Genomic DNA, 13,997 nt, shown 5'->3' with positions numbered 1-13,997 from the left:
ACATTATTTTGGAATTATGTGCAGGAAAAGTTATTCTCTAATAGCCTGAAGGCTCTTAAAAGAAGAATTTTGAATTTCTATAGTCTCAGTCAAGTTCAACAGCAGACTGAGGGCTTTAAATCTTGGGCAATCAAAGCCTGAGCTTCAAAATAGGGAGAAAATTGAAGAAAAAAAGCTTTGTGTCAGTGCTTTTAAGCAGTGAGTTCCTATATGGGCATCTTATTCTGCCTTTTTGGTAGGGAAACTACACAGGTTAGTTCTGGGATAAGTTTATTTGCTAATTATACACTGAAAATAAGCTGACGGCTTAGAGATGATCCAGAAGGTCTCAGATGTCAGCTGTGGTGTTTCTATCGGGCTGTCACTCTGCCCCAGCACCTGAGGGGAGATGATTTTGGTGCAGGCCCTGGTGCTGATGGCTGCTGTTCCTCCCCGGGATGTGCCACATCCTTTCCGTGACATTCCTGCTCCACCACTGCCGCAGAAGGGATTAATTAGTGATGGAATAATGAGGAGCTGGGCTCGCTGATGAGCAGACATCACGAGCCTGGGAGGGACAGGAGCGATGCCATGCCAGGCTCCAGCCCTGACAGTGCCATTCCCTCCCTGCCCGCGGGCACAGCAGCTACATGGCCCACAGAGATTTACACCTGAAAAAAAAGCTTTTTTTGGTTTTTTTTTTTGACTTTGCCAGAAATGGAGCTTTTCTTGGCATTCCCAGCAGAGCCCCTGGCATGTGGTTCTGTTTGCTCATGCCTATATTGGGGTCTGAGCTCCCTGCAGGCTCCTGCTGCTGCCACGTGCATGCACCAGCCTCAGGTCTTGGCACCTTCCCTGGCCCCAGGAAGGCAGAATTAGCCCAGATGAGGTGGGAACCAGCCATGGGTCGTGTAAATTTTACAACAAGGCTCTGGGTTGTTGTGTTTTTCCATGCTGCGGGTGGTGGTGCTGCTGCTCCCAATGAAACAGCACTGGGATGGTTCCAGCGCTGGGGACCAGGATGGGGGAGAACCAGGCTGGGGTGAGAGCTCAACAAAGACTCGGAGAAATTTAGATTAAATATCCCTAAACACACACTGAGCACCTGTTGGCTGCATCAGCACCTGCATTGCTGCTGCTGAAGATGTCCATCATTACTCCATCAGCACTCCCGAGGCTCTGCCAGTTCAGGTATCAGCCAAAACCACTGAGCACCTTTAATAATTTGCTGCTTTTAATGCATTCAGTCAGGCCAATTACATAAAATTACATGTCTCCCCTCTCCATTTTACCAGTTCTTTTGGTCCTAAGGATGTATAAATATTCAACGAGCCCTCTCAGTAAATGCTGTGGGCAGCAGAAAATGCACAGAGCAAATATTTTTATATTGCTCTGGTTTTGGAAATGATTTCTGAAATGTCCCTGCTAGTGCTGGACTTTCTTCCCCTGAACGCAAAGTGTACCGATGGTCACGTAACAAATTGCTGAAGTGAATTATGAAATGGCATTTGCACTCCTTGGCCATGCCAATGAGTGTAATTTAAATAAATCTATTCATGAAGGCCTAATTAGCAGGGACTGGGCAATTTGCAGCCGAGGACGGGAAGGCTCTGCCAGTCACAGGCGGGATCGGCAGAGTGCTGAGTGCCACTGAAGTGCTGGAGAGTTAAAATCACTTGGAGCTTTCAGGGATCAAGCACTAGATCAGAAAAACACTGAATTAACACTGTTGCTCTCCCTCGGGGGCTGGTGCTGGAGAGGGGAGCTGGTTCTGTGTGGCACATGGATTTTAGGAAACCTCCTCTGGCCTTTCTCTGGCCTCTGTTTTCCCAGCTGTCAAAGGAAGATAACGATGCTGATTTCTTTTTGAGACCACTTTGAGGTCAGCTGAGGAGGAAAGGTTGAGTAAAGCGGGACACAAGTTGAATAACATTTGTTTTTGCAGATGCTCTTCAGTGTTTGTATTGAAAATTCCTGGCTGGGAGAATCAGCTGGCTTTGTAAATCAGCGGGATAAAGGCAGGTTAGACATTTGCTGGTTATAAGCACCAAAAAAAGGTGTTATTTGTTTGCAGTAACCACAGAAGTCCCTGGCTGTCCCTGAGGTGCTGTGTGAACGGCAGAATTCTCCGTGTCACCTGAGACAGGTACACCCATCAAACGAGTCCTTGGCTCAGTATCTGCAAGGCAGAAATTCAGCATCTAATCAGACATCTCCGAGGGAAAGAACCCGGCCTCACTTTGTCCCCTGCCTTTGTGCATCCTGTCACGATGGCCCTGATAACGTCTTCCCAGCAGGAGCTATCCTGGGAAAGTAAAAAGCAGCTTTTTTTTTTTTTTTTTTTTTTTTTTTTTTTTTTTTTTTTTTTTTTTTTTTTTTCCCAAATGTACATTGAAAATAGGAGTGGAAGCAGCCCACAAAGCAAACCCTCCCGGTGATTACGGGGAGCCGAGGAGAGGCACAACAGCACCCTTGTTCTGGTGGCTTTGAAACGCAACAAAGGCCTGGAGGGGACATGGCAGGGTCGGGTTTCACCTGCCCTTTGTGCCTGTGGCAGAAAAGCAGCTCCACCTGGACAAAACCCGCTGCAAGTGGGGACCTACCCACGCTCAGGATGCCAGTGGCTTCTGCAAGGCTCCACTGCAGCAGGCGTCCCACCAAAACCTTGCTGAGATACTGGACCAGCTCAGCTCCTGCGAGCCCCTGGGCTGTGCTGTTGATTTGTCACCTTCTGCAGCAGTGGACACCCCCCAGGTCTCATTTCAGGGATTGTTGTTTTTTTTTTTCCTTGTTTTGCATTGCAGCCGTGGCTGTAAGAATGAGACTTGTACCTTTGCCAGTGTCCAGGTTCTCGTTCCCGTTCCATGAGGATCTCATCACCAGGCTCATTACCCTCTGCTTGTTCATTAGCTTGAGATAATGAAAACAACAGAACTGACAGAAAAAAATGCCATGTTACGTTCAGTGGAGACATCAAACCTACAAAACAAAATTACATCCATGGATCATACTGTATAAAAGGTGAACTAAAAAGAAAAAAAAAAAAACCCACCCAGGCTGTCAGTTCCCTGGCATCCTGTTTGTCAGCAGCACGGGATAATTATTGTGGATTTTTGTGACACAATAAATACGAGAGCACAGGTGGGATCCATTTTCAGCTGTTTAATTGAAGAAATGAAAGATCCTGTAATACAGAGTCAACACACAGAATTTGTCAGGCTACGCTGAAAACTTCCAATAGGCGAGACCTTGGGGTTATAAAATTACTCATCAGGAGTAAAGTTTTTTATGATGCAGGAGTGAAGGGTATTGATTTTATAAAATATAATTTCATATTCAATATAAATGGAGAAAACGGCTCAAGCCAGCTTTCTGCAGAGCCTGAAAGTATAGGACTACTGGGTGCGAATCAATACAAATAATATCTTTAAACCAGAAATTTTGATTAATTTATAAAATACCGGCTGCAACTTTTTTTCCAACATAAAAAAAAAAAACGGAAGTAGGGAATAAAACATAGCCAACATAAAAGAAAAAAAAAAAAAAAAGGAAGGAGGGAATGGTTTCTCCAGAGATTTCTGTGACTTGCTTTGTCTTGCTGGTGTGTTTGTATTTGTCGAATGAACCTGACTTTAAATTCCTGAGCTGGTAAGTCACAGAATCACAGGATTCTTTGGGTTGGGAGGGACCTTAAAAACCATCGAGTTCCATGGGCAGGGACCCTTCCATTAGCCCAGGCTGCTCCAGCCTGGCCTTGGGCACTGCAGGGATCCGGGGGCAGCCACAGCTGCTCTGGGCGCCTGTGCCAGGGCCTGCCCACCCTGCCAGGGAGCAATTCCAGCCCAAAATCCCATCTAACCCTGTTGTCAGCTCCTCGAACCGGGGATTCCAGGCCTGCAGGAGATCCCGCTGAACGAGCTGGGATGGGAGAACGTTCCCCCTCAGCCCTGAGGGAGGAGGGGGCGCGGGGCCTTTTCCCGCCACTGCGCCGGCGCCATCTTGTCTCCTTCATGAACTGAGGGTCTGTGAGGGGCACCTGAGGGGCTGAAGGGTCAGTGAGGGGCTGAAGGGTCCATGAAGGGAACCTGAGGGGCTGAAGAGTCCAGGAGGAGGTGAAGGGTCAGTGAAAGGCACCTGAGGGGACTAAAGGGTCAGTGAGGGGTTGAAGGGTCCATGAGGGGAACCTGAGGGGCTGAAGGGTCAGTGAGGGGCTGAAGAGTCCATGAGGGGAACCTGAGGGGCTGAAGGGTCAGTGAGGGGCTGAAGAGTCCATGAGGGGAACCTGAGGGGCTGAAGGGTCAGTGAGGGGCTGAAGGGTCCATGAGGGGAACCTGAGGGGCTGAAGGGTCAGTGAGGGGCACCTGAGGGGCTGAAAGGTCCAGGAGGAAGTTGAAGGGTCAGTGAGGGGCACCTGAGGGACTGAAGAGTCCAGGAGGAGGTGAAGTGTCAGTGAAAGGCACCTGAGGGGCTGAAGGGTCCATGAGGGGAACCTGAGGGGCTGAAGGGTCCACGAGGAGGTGAAGGGTCAGTGAAAGGCACCTGAGGGGGCTGAAGGGTCAGTGAGGGGCACCTGAGGGGCTGAAAGGTCCAGGAGGAGGTTGAAGGGTCAGTGAGGGGCACCTGAGGGGGCTAAAGGGTCAGTGAGGGGCTGAAGGGTCCAGGAGGAGGTTGAAGTGTCAGTGAGGGGCACTTGAGGGAAATGGTGGGTGTGTGAGGAAGGCTGAGGGGTCCACGATGGGTTGAGGAGCACCTGAGGAGGTTGAGGGGTCCCTGAGTGGGGCAGCTCTGCTCCAGCTCTCAGAACCCAGAGCATTTAAAATCCTAAATGACCATTTTAATCTTGCTCTGATACAGGTGCTCTGGTGCTGGCTCCTTTGACACGGCCCAGCTGGTGTGAGGTACAGCAGGTAACAATATTTAACAGCTTCTGAGGTGAGAATATTACCCTGTCTTGGAGGGATGCTGAGGTAATTTTCCTACAGGAGGAAACATAAATTCTTCCATCTAATGGGATGGGAACAGGTTTGAGGGCCCCATTGTTCATTGGTTTCTGTAAGGCAAATTTGGGCTGTCTCTGTGTGAGAGTGTAATTTGAAATGCTCTTTTAGAGAAATCACTTGGTTCTCAGAGAACTGCTTATTTTTCTTTAAAATGTAGGATTATTTGTTCTCTAGTTCAACAGATCTTTATCCTAATATCTGATGAAATGGTTAACAGTTCTCACACGAGGTTCCAGGTATAAAGACTGTGAAAGCCATTCAGGATTTTGTTCTAAAGATTGAACAGGCATCCTCTGAAAAATGTCTCCTATTAAAGGTTATTAAGATTTGGACAATGCCATGGTTCCTTTTACAACAGAAAATAGAATCTGACAACCATTTATTAAGTATCTAAATCTCTCTGAGGAACCCATGAGATAACAAAAGGCATTCAGAAGGTCTAAAAAAGCACCCATGGCCCCCCTTCAGCATCTCTAGAGAGAACCTGGGTGCTCTCAGGGCTGGGCAGTAAATGCCATGTTGGCAGCCTGAAAAGAACTGGTTTTCACAAATTTTATTTTAATAAATTCCCAACTTTTCTATTTTGAAGAAGGAATAAACTCACATTTTAAAGTAGTTTAATCTTTAGTCCAAAACCTCAATTAAAGGTGCTTTGGAACCCAACACTTCTCTTTCCTCACATATAAATTGCCTTTTAAATATGAGCTGCCTCATTAAATTCAGTTGGACTTCCCAGAGAGAAGGAGAGTAAATATTTTTCAGAGCCTGGTGCTAATGGAGTCATTTAATGATGAATAATAAATAAAAATTACAGGCCTTTATTTGAGATGCTTAGGTAGAGCTGTCACAGTAAAATTCATAACTTCCATCGCCAAATCCAAACAATAAAGAATTGTCTACTTCAGATGGCTTGAAATGCTTCTTATTGAAAACAGATGCTATTAGGTCAAAACATTTATGTTAAAAAATAACTTGTTATTCTCACTGTGAATGGTCTTAAGTGATTTGTTTGGATTTTTACAAAATCTAAGTCAGTTTCCTCCAGTTTCAGATAAAGAATGGCTCATTCTCGTTCAGCACGGGACTTCGTTGCACTTTCAGATCTGCATCCAAACCTCGCTCGTCCTGTAAGTCTCACAGTCATGGTCCTTTTGTTCCCAGATGAAATTGTATCTGACTGTCTTATGTTACTGCAAAATTATGTAATTGATGTGTATTTAGGCACTGATAGCATTAGTGCAATTGTTGGGTAGAAAGGACCTTCCCTTCTTTGTGTGCAAAGCAGCAAAATGAAAATTGATGCTGTTGTTGTCCGCAGCCTGTGGGTACCACAGGCACAGATATTGACTGGACAATTCCATGTATCAGAGGCCCCTTTGTAGCACTTTAAATGGATGCTGAATTAGTGAAGACATTATTCAAGACATTACAGAGTCAGCATTATGCAGCCACAGTCATCTGTGACCTCAGCAGTCTCTCACGGCACGCTAGGGAGGCAGGGTGAAAATCTCACAGTTCCATGGCAGGGTTGGTTCTGTTTCTTTGGGATGAAAAACGGGTCTGCATAGGATCACAGATTGGTTTGTGTTGGAAAGGAGCTTAAAGCCCATCCAGTGCCACCCCTGCCATGGGCAGGGACACCTTCCACCATCCCAGGGTGCTCCAAGCCCTGTCCAGCCTGGCTTTGGACACTGCCAGGGATCCAGGGGCAGCCACAGCTGCTCTGGGAATCTGTGCCAGGGCCTGCCCACCCTGCCAGAAAAGGATTTCTCCCCAATATCCTAAGCCCACTCTCTCTCATTGTCCCTTGTCCTGTCACTCCGTCCCTTGTAAAGTCTCTCTCCATGTTTCTTGTCAGCTCCTTCAGCCCCTGGAAGGCCACAATTAGGTGACCCCAAAGCTTCTCTTTTCCAGGCTGAGCAATCCCAATTCTTTCAGCCTTTCCAATCATCCTGGAGCCTCTTCTGGACTCACCCCAACAGCTCCACGTCCTCCCTGTGCTGGGACCCCAGGGCTGGAGGCAGCTCTGCAGGTGGGGTCTCACCTGAGCAGAGGCAGAATCCCCCCTCCCCTGCCCCAGGGAAGTCCTGGTGTTCCTGAAAAGAGTGAAAACATGGAGTTTTCCCATTCCCACCGCTTTTTATTGGGGATGGCACAATTTATTTTCTCATTTACTTTTAACAAATGAAAGAGGAATCACAGAAAAGGGATGATGTAAGAGAAGTTTTCTATCCCCTTAGAGCCATACTGATCCAAACTGATCTTCAGCAATGCTAATCTAACCTGTCATTCACAGTTCCTCCCAAATATTGATCCACTAACCCAGGTAAAAGCTTTTATTTTACAAATAAAACTTGAGTATTGCAGTTAGCAGCACACGGCAATGAAAGTATTTTTATAAAATAATAATTAATGATAGAATGATCAGTGTGTGTTGTGTTAGGACGTTAAAGCAGCTGAACACGTATCAAAATGGCACGGTTTATGAGTTTGCTGTTTATTTTAAAAAGTGAAAGAGATTCAAGTGTAAACACTTGCAGCGTGTTCACGAGTTGGTTGAGCAGCCTCAAGCAGTGCTCTGCCAAAACAGGCACCGTGGGGGGGTGTTCCCCTCCTCTTTTGGGGAAACGAGTGCTTGGGCAGTTGCACAATGAGCTGATCAAGGAAATGATCTCTGGAAGTTTTTCTCCCTTCCTCAGTCCAAAACAATTTCCAGCCAGATCAATTCCTTCTGCCAGCTCCCCGTGTAAGCTCAGTGTTGGAGACACAGAGGTGAACACATTTACAGCAGGACCAGGGCAGATTTCTTTGTGAAATTGGATATTTACACCAGAAATTAGGCACAATCAGCCTAATTTCTGCAGGCACTCGTCCTAAATGTCAGTTCTTTTGACATTTGGTGGTGAGACACAGGGAATGTTGCCCTCTGATTTAATAGATTTTTTTTAAATTAAGAAACAAAACAAAACAAATAAAAAAATCCTAATCAGACCCACTGCATGCAGTGGACATAAAGCATTCAGTGTGGAAGTGCTGTACACATGTGGCCTCTTCCTGAGTGTGTCCATCCGTGCAGGATAAGGCAGTTCCCGTGCTCCCTCTAGTGCTCCCAAGGAAATCGGAGAGCTGATTTTTTAGCACGTGTCAATGTCGTTGCAGTGAAGTCAAGCAGGTCACGCTTGGACAAAATGAATCCTGGCTGGGTTATTGAAATGTAGTCCTGCCCTTCCCAGCTGGCTCTGGAATTCTGCTGGAATGGGACACTCAGGACTGCCAGAAGGGCTCTGTGAAGGAGCTGTGGCTGCCACATCCCTGGGAGGGTCCCAGGCCAGGCTGGACAGGGCTTGGAGCCCCCTGGGATAGTGGAAGGTGTCCCTGCCCATGGCAGGGGGTGGCACTGGATGGGCTTTAAGGTCCCTCCAAGCCAAACCAGTCCAGGATTCTGTGAAGTGGAATTGATGAGGGATGCTTCATGTTTTGAAGGATCCTGGCAGTATTGCACTGTCAGTCTGTTCTTCCAAGCCCTTGTCTCACTCTGACTTTCCTTGCTGACCTTTTAAATCCCAAACAAGCACTTCAAAACTCTTCTCTGACACCAAGGACCACCTAAAAAACAACAACAACCCACCACACAGCTGTTATGTTGTATTATAGATAGATGGGTAATATATCTATAGCTACATGTGTGTGTTTGCTCCCAGTAGTTGTGTTTGACAATTGAGAACAGGATGTTTTTACATAATAGACACAGGTTTAGCAAAGCAGAATAAGATTGGTTTTGGTCTGAATCAACAGAAAAGCTCCTTGCCTCAGCTCCCTTGGAGCCAGTTGAAAGATAGCAAGAGAGAGGCACCTGTAGAAATTTAGGTTGCTTGGCTGAGGCCAGGGCAAGCTCCTGTGGCTGCACACGTGTGGCTCGTGGTGCTGACAGCCAGGAAAACCTTGGACACTTCACTGTAAAATAAATCCTGTCCAGACTTTCCATGGAACATTTGAGGAGATCTGAGACCTGTGCAGAGAGCATGAAACAACAACATTGCTGCCTACCTGAGGAGTGATTGCTGTAGAACAGCCAAAATTGGGAAGGTTTGGGGTGAACTTTTGTCCTCCCATTTTCTTCACAAACAGAAACAGATGGATTTATTTTAATATTTTTATTAGTCAAAATTTTTTTCCTAAAGTAAACTTATGTGTTTATGTTTTACTCTTTAGCTCATACAGTACTGTTGAATAAATAGATTAAAATGATTGCCAGCCAGAAATATGTTTATTATCATCATCAGAGTATAATTCCATGAAATCTAATTCATCGTCTACATCTGGGTTTAATACTTGTACTCTATAATCTTTTTATTTTTCAGAATGTAATCGGGGTGGTTATTGGGAAAACAGATGTCAGAAGCTTTCCAGACCGAAAAAGTACAGTCCCTTTAAACTCTTTTTGCTTCATTTTCTTCAGCAGTGTAATTTGGCAGAGATGACTGAAATCAAGATTGAAATGATAAACAGATTTCTCAGTGTAAAATGGATAGAATAAAAATGCACTCCTAAAAATCGTGTCTGTTTGAGAATCAAGATGAAAGAGCAGCATTGGTTTGGCTAAACCATATCAATTAGAAATTGGAAAAACTCTGTCATGGAAGTGTTTCATGCTCTGAAGATGGAACCAATATGAACCCACTCTTCCTTAAATACTGCTGGAATGAGCTGGTGCCTTCATATTTGTTCTCTCTTAAAACAGAAATGTTGAGGACACGTCTTGTGGAGTGACACAAATAATTTCTGGCCTGAGTAGCAACAGCTTCGTCTGGGACAAAATGGGAATTGTATGTTATTAATAATGTTAACTGGAAATTGAAATAACAAATTTGCAGTCAGGGTTGGTGCAGACACTGTCAGGAGCACCTCCAGTCCTGGAGAGCCATTCCAGCTCCAGGAGAAGGGCTCAGTTTTTCTGCTGCCACTGGCTCCTGCTGAGCTGCTGGAGGGGTGAGATTTTAGGGGAAAGTCATCACTGTCACCTGAAACTGGTGGCACCCTAGTGCAGAGTCTGCAGACAGGGTGTTGGTGTGTGTGCTCCATGGACCTGGACTCTGGGGGATCACTCGAGTTTTCCTTGCTAGTTTAGTAATCCATTGCATCATGGAAAGCTTTGTTAGTTAGCTGTATGAGACAGGGCAGGGACACAGACACCAACATCCTGCATTTTCCATAGCACTGGAAACACTCTGCTTTATTCCATTCAACGCCCTGGCAGTGACCCTGCAGCCTGTGCATCAGTCAGCCCCGCTCCTACAGGACAGGGCTGCGTGTACAAAGGAGCCCCGCTTGTGTGTTTGCCAGCCCTGGCTGTCACCTCGCACAGCTCCTGCGCCTCTCCCTGTTTGATCTGGAAGTTTACACGTGCGGGGTGCACAGGTACAACTCCAGCAGGAATCGCAGCCCATTCCCAAACACCACTGTGTTCCTGCACCACCTGCTGGCCTCTAGTGGGAGAAAATTCCCGTCAAAATCCAGGAAAAGCCCCAGACAGTAGTTTTTATACACATATTCTAGTTAGAAATCAAGTTGTGCTGAGGAATTGCTGCAGCCCTGTTTATTTTTGCAGACATTGGCACTGAGAGATACACCTTCAATTTCACCATTCGTGACTCCCCAGCTTACTTCATTAACGTCCAGTCCTGGGGCAGAGAAGAGTACATCAGATCCCTCTCAGAAAGCTTCAGGGTTGGTGACTGCGGTGAGTTTGTTTATTTCATTTATTCCTACCACGTTTCTGTTTGCATGGAAATCAGGCTTGTGCTGGTGAGTTTGCTGTGTTTTGCTCTGAGGACTCACAAACAGCCTAATTGGAAACAAATTGTGCAGTTCTGTTCAATATAAAGAGGAAAGGAACAAGATTCCAAGGATTTCAATTCAAGCCCAGTAAATATGTCAACAAAAGAAACCCAGTGAGTGCAGCAGCTCAGAGCTGGCCTGCAGTTAATCAAATGTCAAATCTCACATTATATTGAGGTCTTAAACATGATGGAAAATAAGCTGTAAAGCAGTTTGGTGATTGTCTTCCCTCAGTTATAGATATGGCTATGATTTCTGATAAAACCACAGCAAAATTCCTGTATTTATTTACAGGATGTGATTTTATCTTTTTAAGTTCATAGAAAGATTTTGCTACCTGTGGTTGTTTGGGTAAAACTTCTGAGCTTACAGAGTGTACACTCAAAAATATCTATAATTGTACCTGTAATTAATTTCTAACATTACTTATCAATGCTTTATTTTAGTTACAATCGAAAATCCTTTAATTCAGTCAAAGGAAGCAGAAAGAGAAGAAAAATTCAACCCTGTAACTCCTAGGTAAATTTAAAGCATGGAGTGGTAGTTCTTTCTAGAAATATCAAAGTTAAGACTTGCTTCAATTCCCAGCCACATGAAATTGGTAGAAATATTTGGTGTTTTCTTGCATAGCTATACCTTCCTCCTGTGCTCAACAATGTCTGGTCAAATCTCAAAGGAGAATATATTTAATAAACAGAAGGTCATAAAGCAATAATGCTCTTTGTTACTAAACAGAGTAAATTCCATTATTTGAGTAAAATCTACAAGAATTTTTTGTACCTTTAGGAAAAACTATAATGGAATAAAGTTGCCTTTTCATATTAATTGAATGAACATTTTACACTGTTGATACCTCAGTGAGTGCTGTGCTGATCCATGGGATTTGTTCTGTTCTAGTGGCTACAAATTATTGCTCAGTGAAAACCACTCTGTGGTTAAAACCTCTTCCTGCTACGACACAGACACCAGGCTCCTGGCTCTGCTGCACCTGCCTGTCAAGGACCCTCAGGATTATTATTCCCTGGGGGACATTGTGGCAAATGGACAAAGCCTCCATGGGAGAGTCCTCAACGTGCTGGCAGCTGTGATGGCAGTGAGTGAGGAGCATGTCTGTGCTCTGCCATGAGTAACTTCATTGGAAATCCGTGTAAATGTGGATTTTGGGCTGTGATGGCAGTGAGTGAGGAGCATTTCTGTGCTCTACCATGAGTAATTTCATTGGAAATCCGTGTAAATGTGGCTTTTGGGCTGTGATGGCAGTGAGTGAGGAGCATTTCTGTGCTCTGCCATGAGTAACTTCATTGGAAATCCGTGTAAATGTGGATTTTGGGCTGTGATGGCAGTGAGTGAGGAGCATTTCTGTGCTCTGCCATGAGTAACTTCATTGGAAATCCGTGTAAATGTGGATTTTGGGCTGTGATGGCAGTGAGTGAGGAGCATTTCTGTGCTCTACCATGAGTAATTTCATTGGAAATCCGTGTAAATGTGGCTTTTGGGCTGTGATGGCAGTGAGTGAGGAGCATTTCTGTGCTCTGCCATGAGTAACTTCATTGGAAATCCGTGTAAATGTGGATTTTGGGCTGTGATGGCAGTGAGTGAGGAGCATTTCTGTGCTCTGCCATGAGTAACTTCATTGGAAATCCGTGTAAATATGGATTTTGGGCTGTGATGGCAGTGAGTGAGGAGCATTTCTGTGCTCTACCATGAGTAATTTCATTGGAAATCCGTGTAAATGTGGCTTTTGGGCTGTGATGGCAGTGAGTGAGGAGCATTTCTGTGCTCTGCCATGAGTAACTTCATTGGAAATCCGTGTAAATATGGATTTTGGGCTGTGATGGCAGTGAGTGAGGAGCATTTCTGTGCTCTACCATGAGTAATTTCATTGGAAATCCGTGTAAATGTGGATTTTGGGCTGTGATGGCAGTGAGTGAGGAGCATTTCTGTGCTCTGCCATGAGTAACTTCATTGGAAATCCGTGTAAATGTGGATTTTGGGCTGTGATGGCAGTGAGTGAGGAGCATTTCTGTGCTCTACCACGAGTAACTTCATTGTAAATCTGTGTAAATGTGGCTTTTGGGCTGTGATGGCAGTGAGTGAGGAGCATTTCTGTGCTCTGCCACAAGTAACTTCATTGTAAATCTGTGTAAATGTGGATTTTGGGCTGTGATGGCAGTGAGTGAGGAGCATTTCTGTGCTCTACCACGAGTAACTTCATTGTAAATCTGTGTAAATGTGGCTTTTGGGCTGTGATGGCAGTGAGTAAGGAGCATTTCTGTGCTCTGCCACAAGTAACTTCATTGTAAATCTGTGTAAATGTGGATTTTGGGCTGTGATGGCAGTGAGTGAGGAGCATTTCTGTGCTCTACCATGAGTAACTTCATTGGAAATCCGTGTAAATGTGAATTTTGAGCCTCACAGTGGCCAGGACTCCACTTGTTCAGCTTGGCAGCTGAGTGACAATGACCACACACACCCTTTGATGAGATTTTTATCAACAAAATGAAGGGAAAATTAAGTGATCCCATTTTTTGTAGTCTACAGTCTTTCTTCTCTTTTCTAACCTTTTTATTTTCTAGGTTATGACTTTTATTCTTCTAAACACTGAATAGAGGACAAATGACTACTTCTTTTCCTTCTTAAAGGTTGGGGAGCCAAAGTATTTTATGACTTCAGACAAAAGGAAAGGCCAGAGGTGTGAAGTAAAGCTGTATGATGAAACAGAGAGGTCTTTCCCAATAGTATGGTAAAATGTTCTTTAATTCACTAAAAAAATAATGCAAACACGGGTAAAGAAATCAGCTTAACACACACTAATTAACCATAAACCTGTCTTTTAATTTAAATATATTGATATTTAGGAGGCAACTGAGGCAGCAATGTACACTGAAAAGACTTAAGAAAGAGATTCATTAGAGTGGCCTTATATATCTTGTGTAGTTTTATGGCTTGCTGACAGCCTGCTGGCTCATGGATGGCAAAATGAAGCTCAGTTCCAAATAATTCCTTTTTTTTTTTAATGTGGACATTTGAGCTAATTCAGGAAATGACTTTTAAAACCAGCTGCAAAGGCTGTTGTGTCTCTTCCACAAGCAGGGGGCCAGGAAAATGAAGAGCATGATCCATTTTTAAAGCCAAGCAGGAATGCCAGTGGAGTGGAAATAGGTTGAAATAGTTTTAAAA

At 44.8% G+C, this 13,997-nt stretch overlaps 1 protein-coding gene and 1 long non-coding RNA gene across 13 annotated transcripts in view; one reads left to right on the top strand and one right to left on the bottom strand.

Annotated features, from left to right (window-relative positions):
* Positions 1-264: 264 nt before the first annotated feature.
* On the bottom strand, positions 265-3,925 carry LOC128796068 (uncharacterized). 3 transcript variants are annotated; one of them, XR_008433714.1, is made up of 4 exons: positions 3,839-3,922; positions 3,032-3,163; positions 2,811-2,958; positions 265-2,158 (listed from the first exon to the last, which is right to left on the bottom strand). It is a non-coding gene; the product is annotated as an uncharacterized LOC128796068 (long non-coding RNA). The 3 variants fall into 3 exon arrangements; XR_008433716.1 differs by having other exon boundaries at positions 3,032-3,137; positions 3,839-3,919; XR_008433715.1 differs by lacking the exon at positions 3,032-3,163 and having other exon boundaries at positions 3,839-3,925.
* MEIOB (meiosis specific with OB-fold) overlaps positions 3,913-13,997 on the top strand; it is a 14,717-nt gene continuing 4,632 nt past the window's right edge. For 2 of the 10 annotated variants that reach the window (XM_053957347.1, XM_053957337.1), the window contains exons 1-8: positions 3,913-4,000; positions 4,834-4,911; positions 6,025-6,106; positions 9,341-9,398; positions 10,588-10,719; positions 11,264-11,336; positions 11,715-11,910; positions 13,460-13,560. In XM_053957347.1, coding sequence (XP_053813322.1) covers positions 6,038-6,106; positions 9,341-9,398; positions 10,588-10,719; positions 11,264-11,336; positions 11,715-11,910; positions 13,460-13,560 — 629 coding nt within the window. In that variant the 5' untranslated portion in view covers positions 3,913-4,000; positions 4,834-4,911; positions 6,025-6,037. The other 8 variants (XM_053957344.1, XM_053957346.1, XM_053957342.1 and 5 more) reach the window with 8 other exon arrangements.

The sequence above is a fragment of the Vidua chalybeata genome, chromosome 16 (assembly GCF_026979565.1).
Source record: "Vidua chalybeata isolate OUT-0048 chromosome 16, bVidCha1 merged haplotype, whole genome shotgun sequence".
Taxonomy (NCBI): Eukaryota; Metazoa; Chordata; class Aves; order Passeriformes; family Viduidae; genus Vidua; species Vidua chalybeata.
Note: the sequence above shows the minus strand (reverse complement) of the source record. Positions and strands in the feature narration are given on the sequence as shown.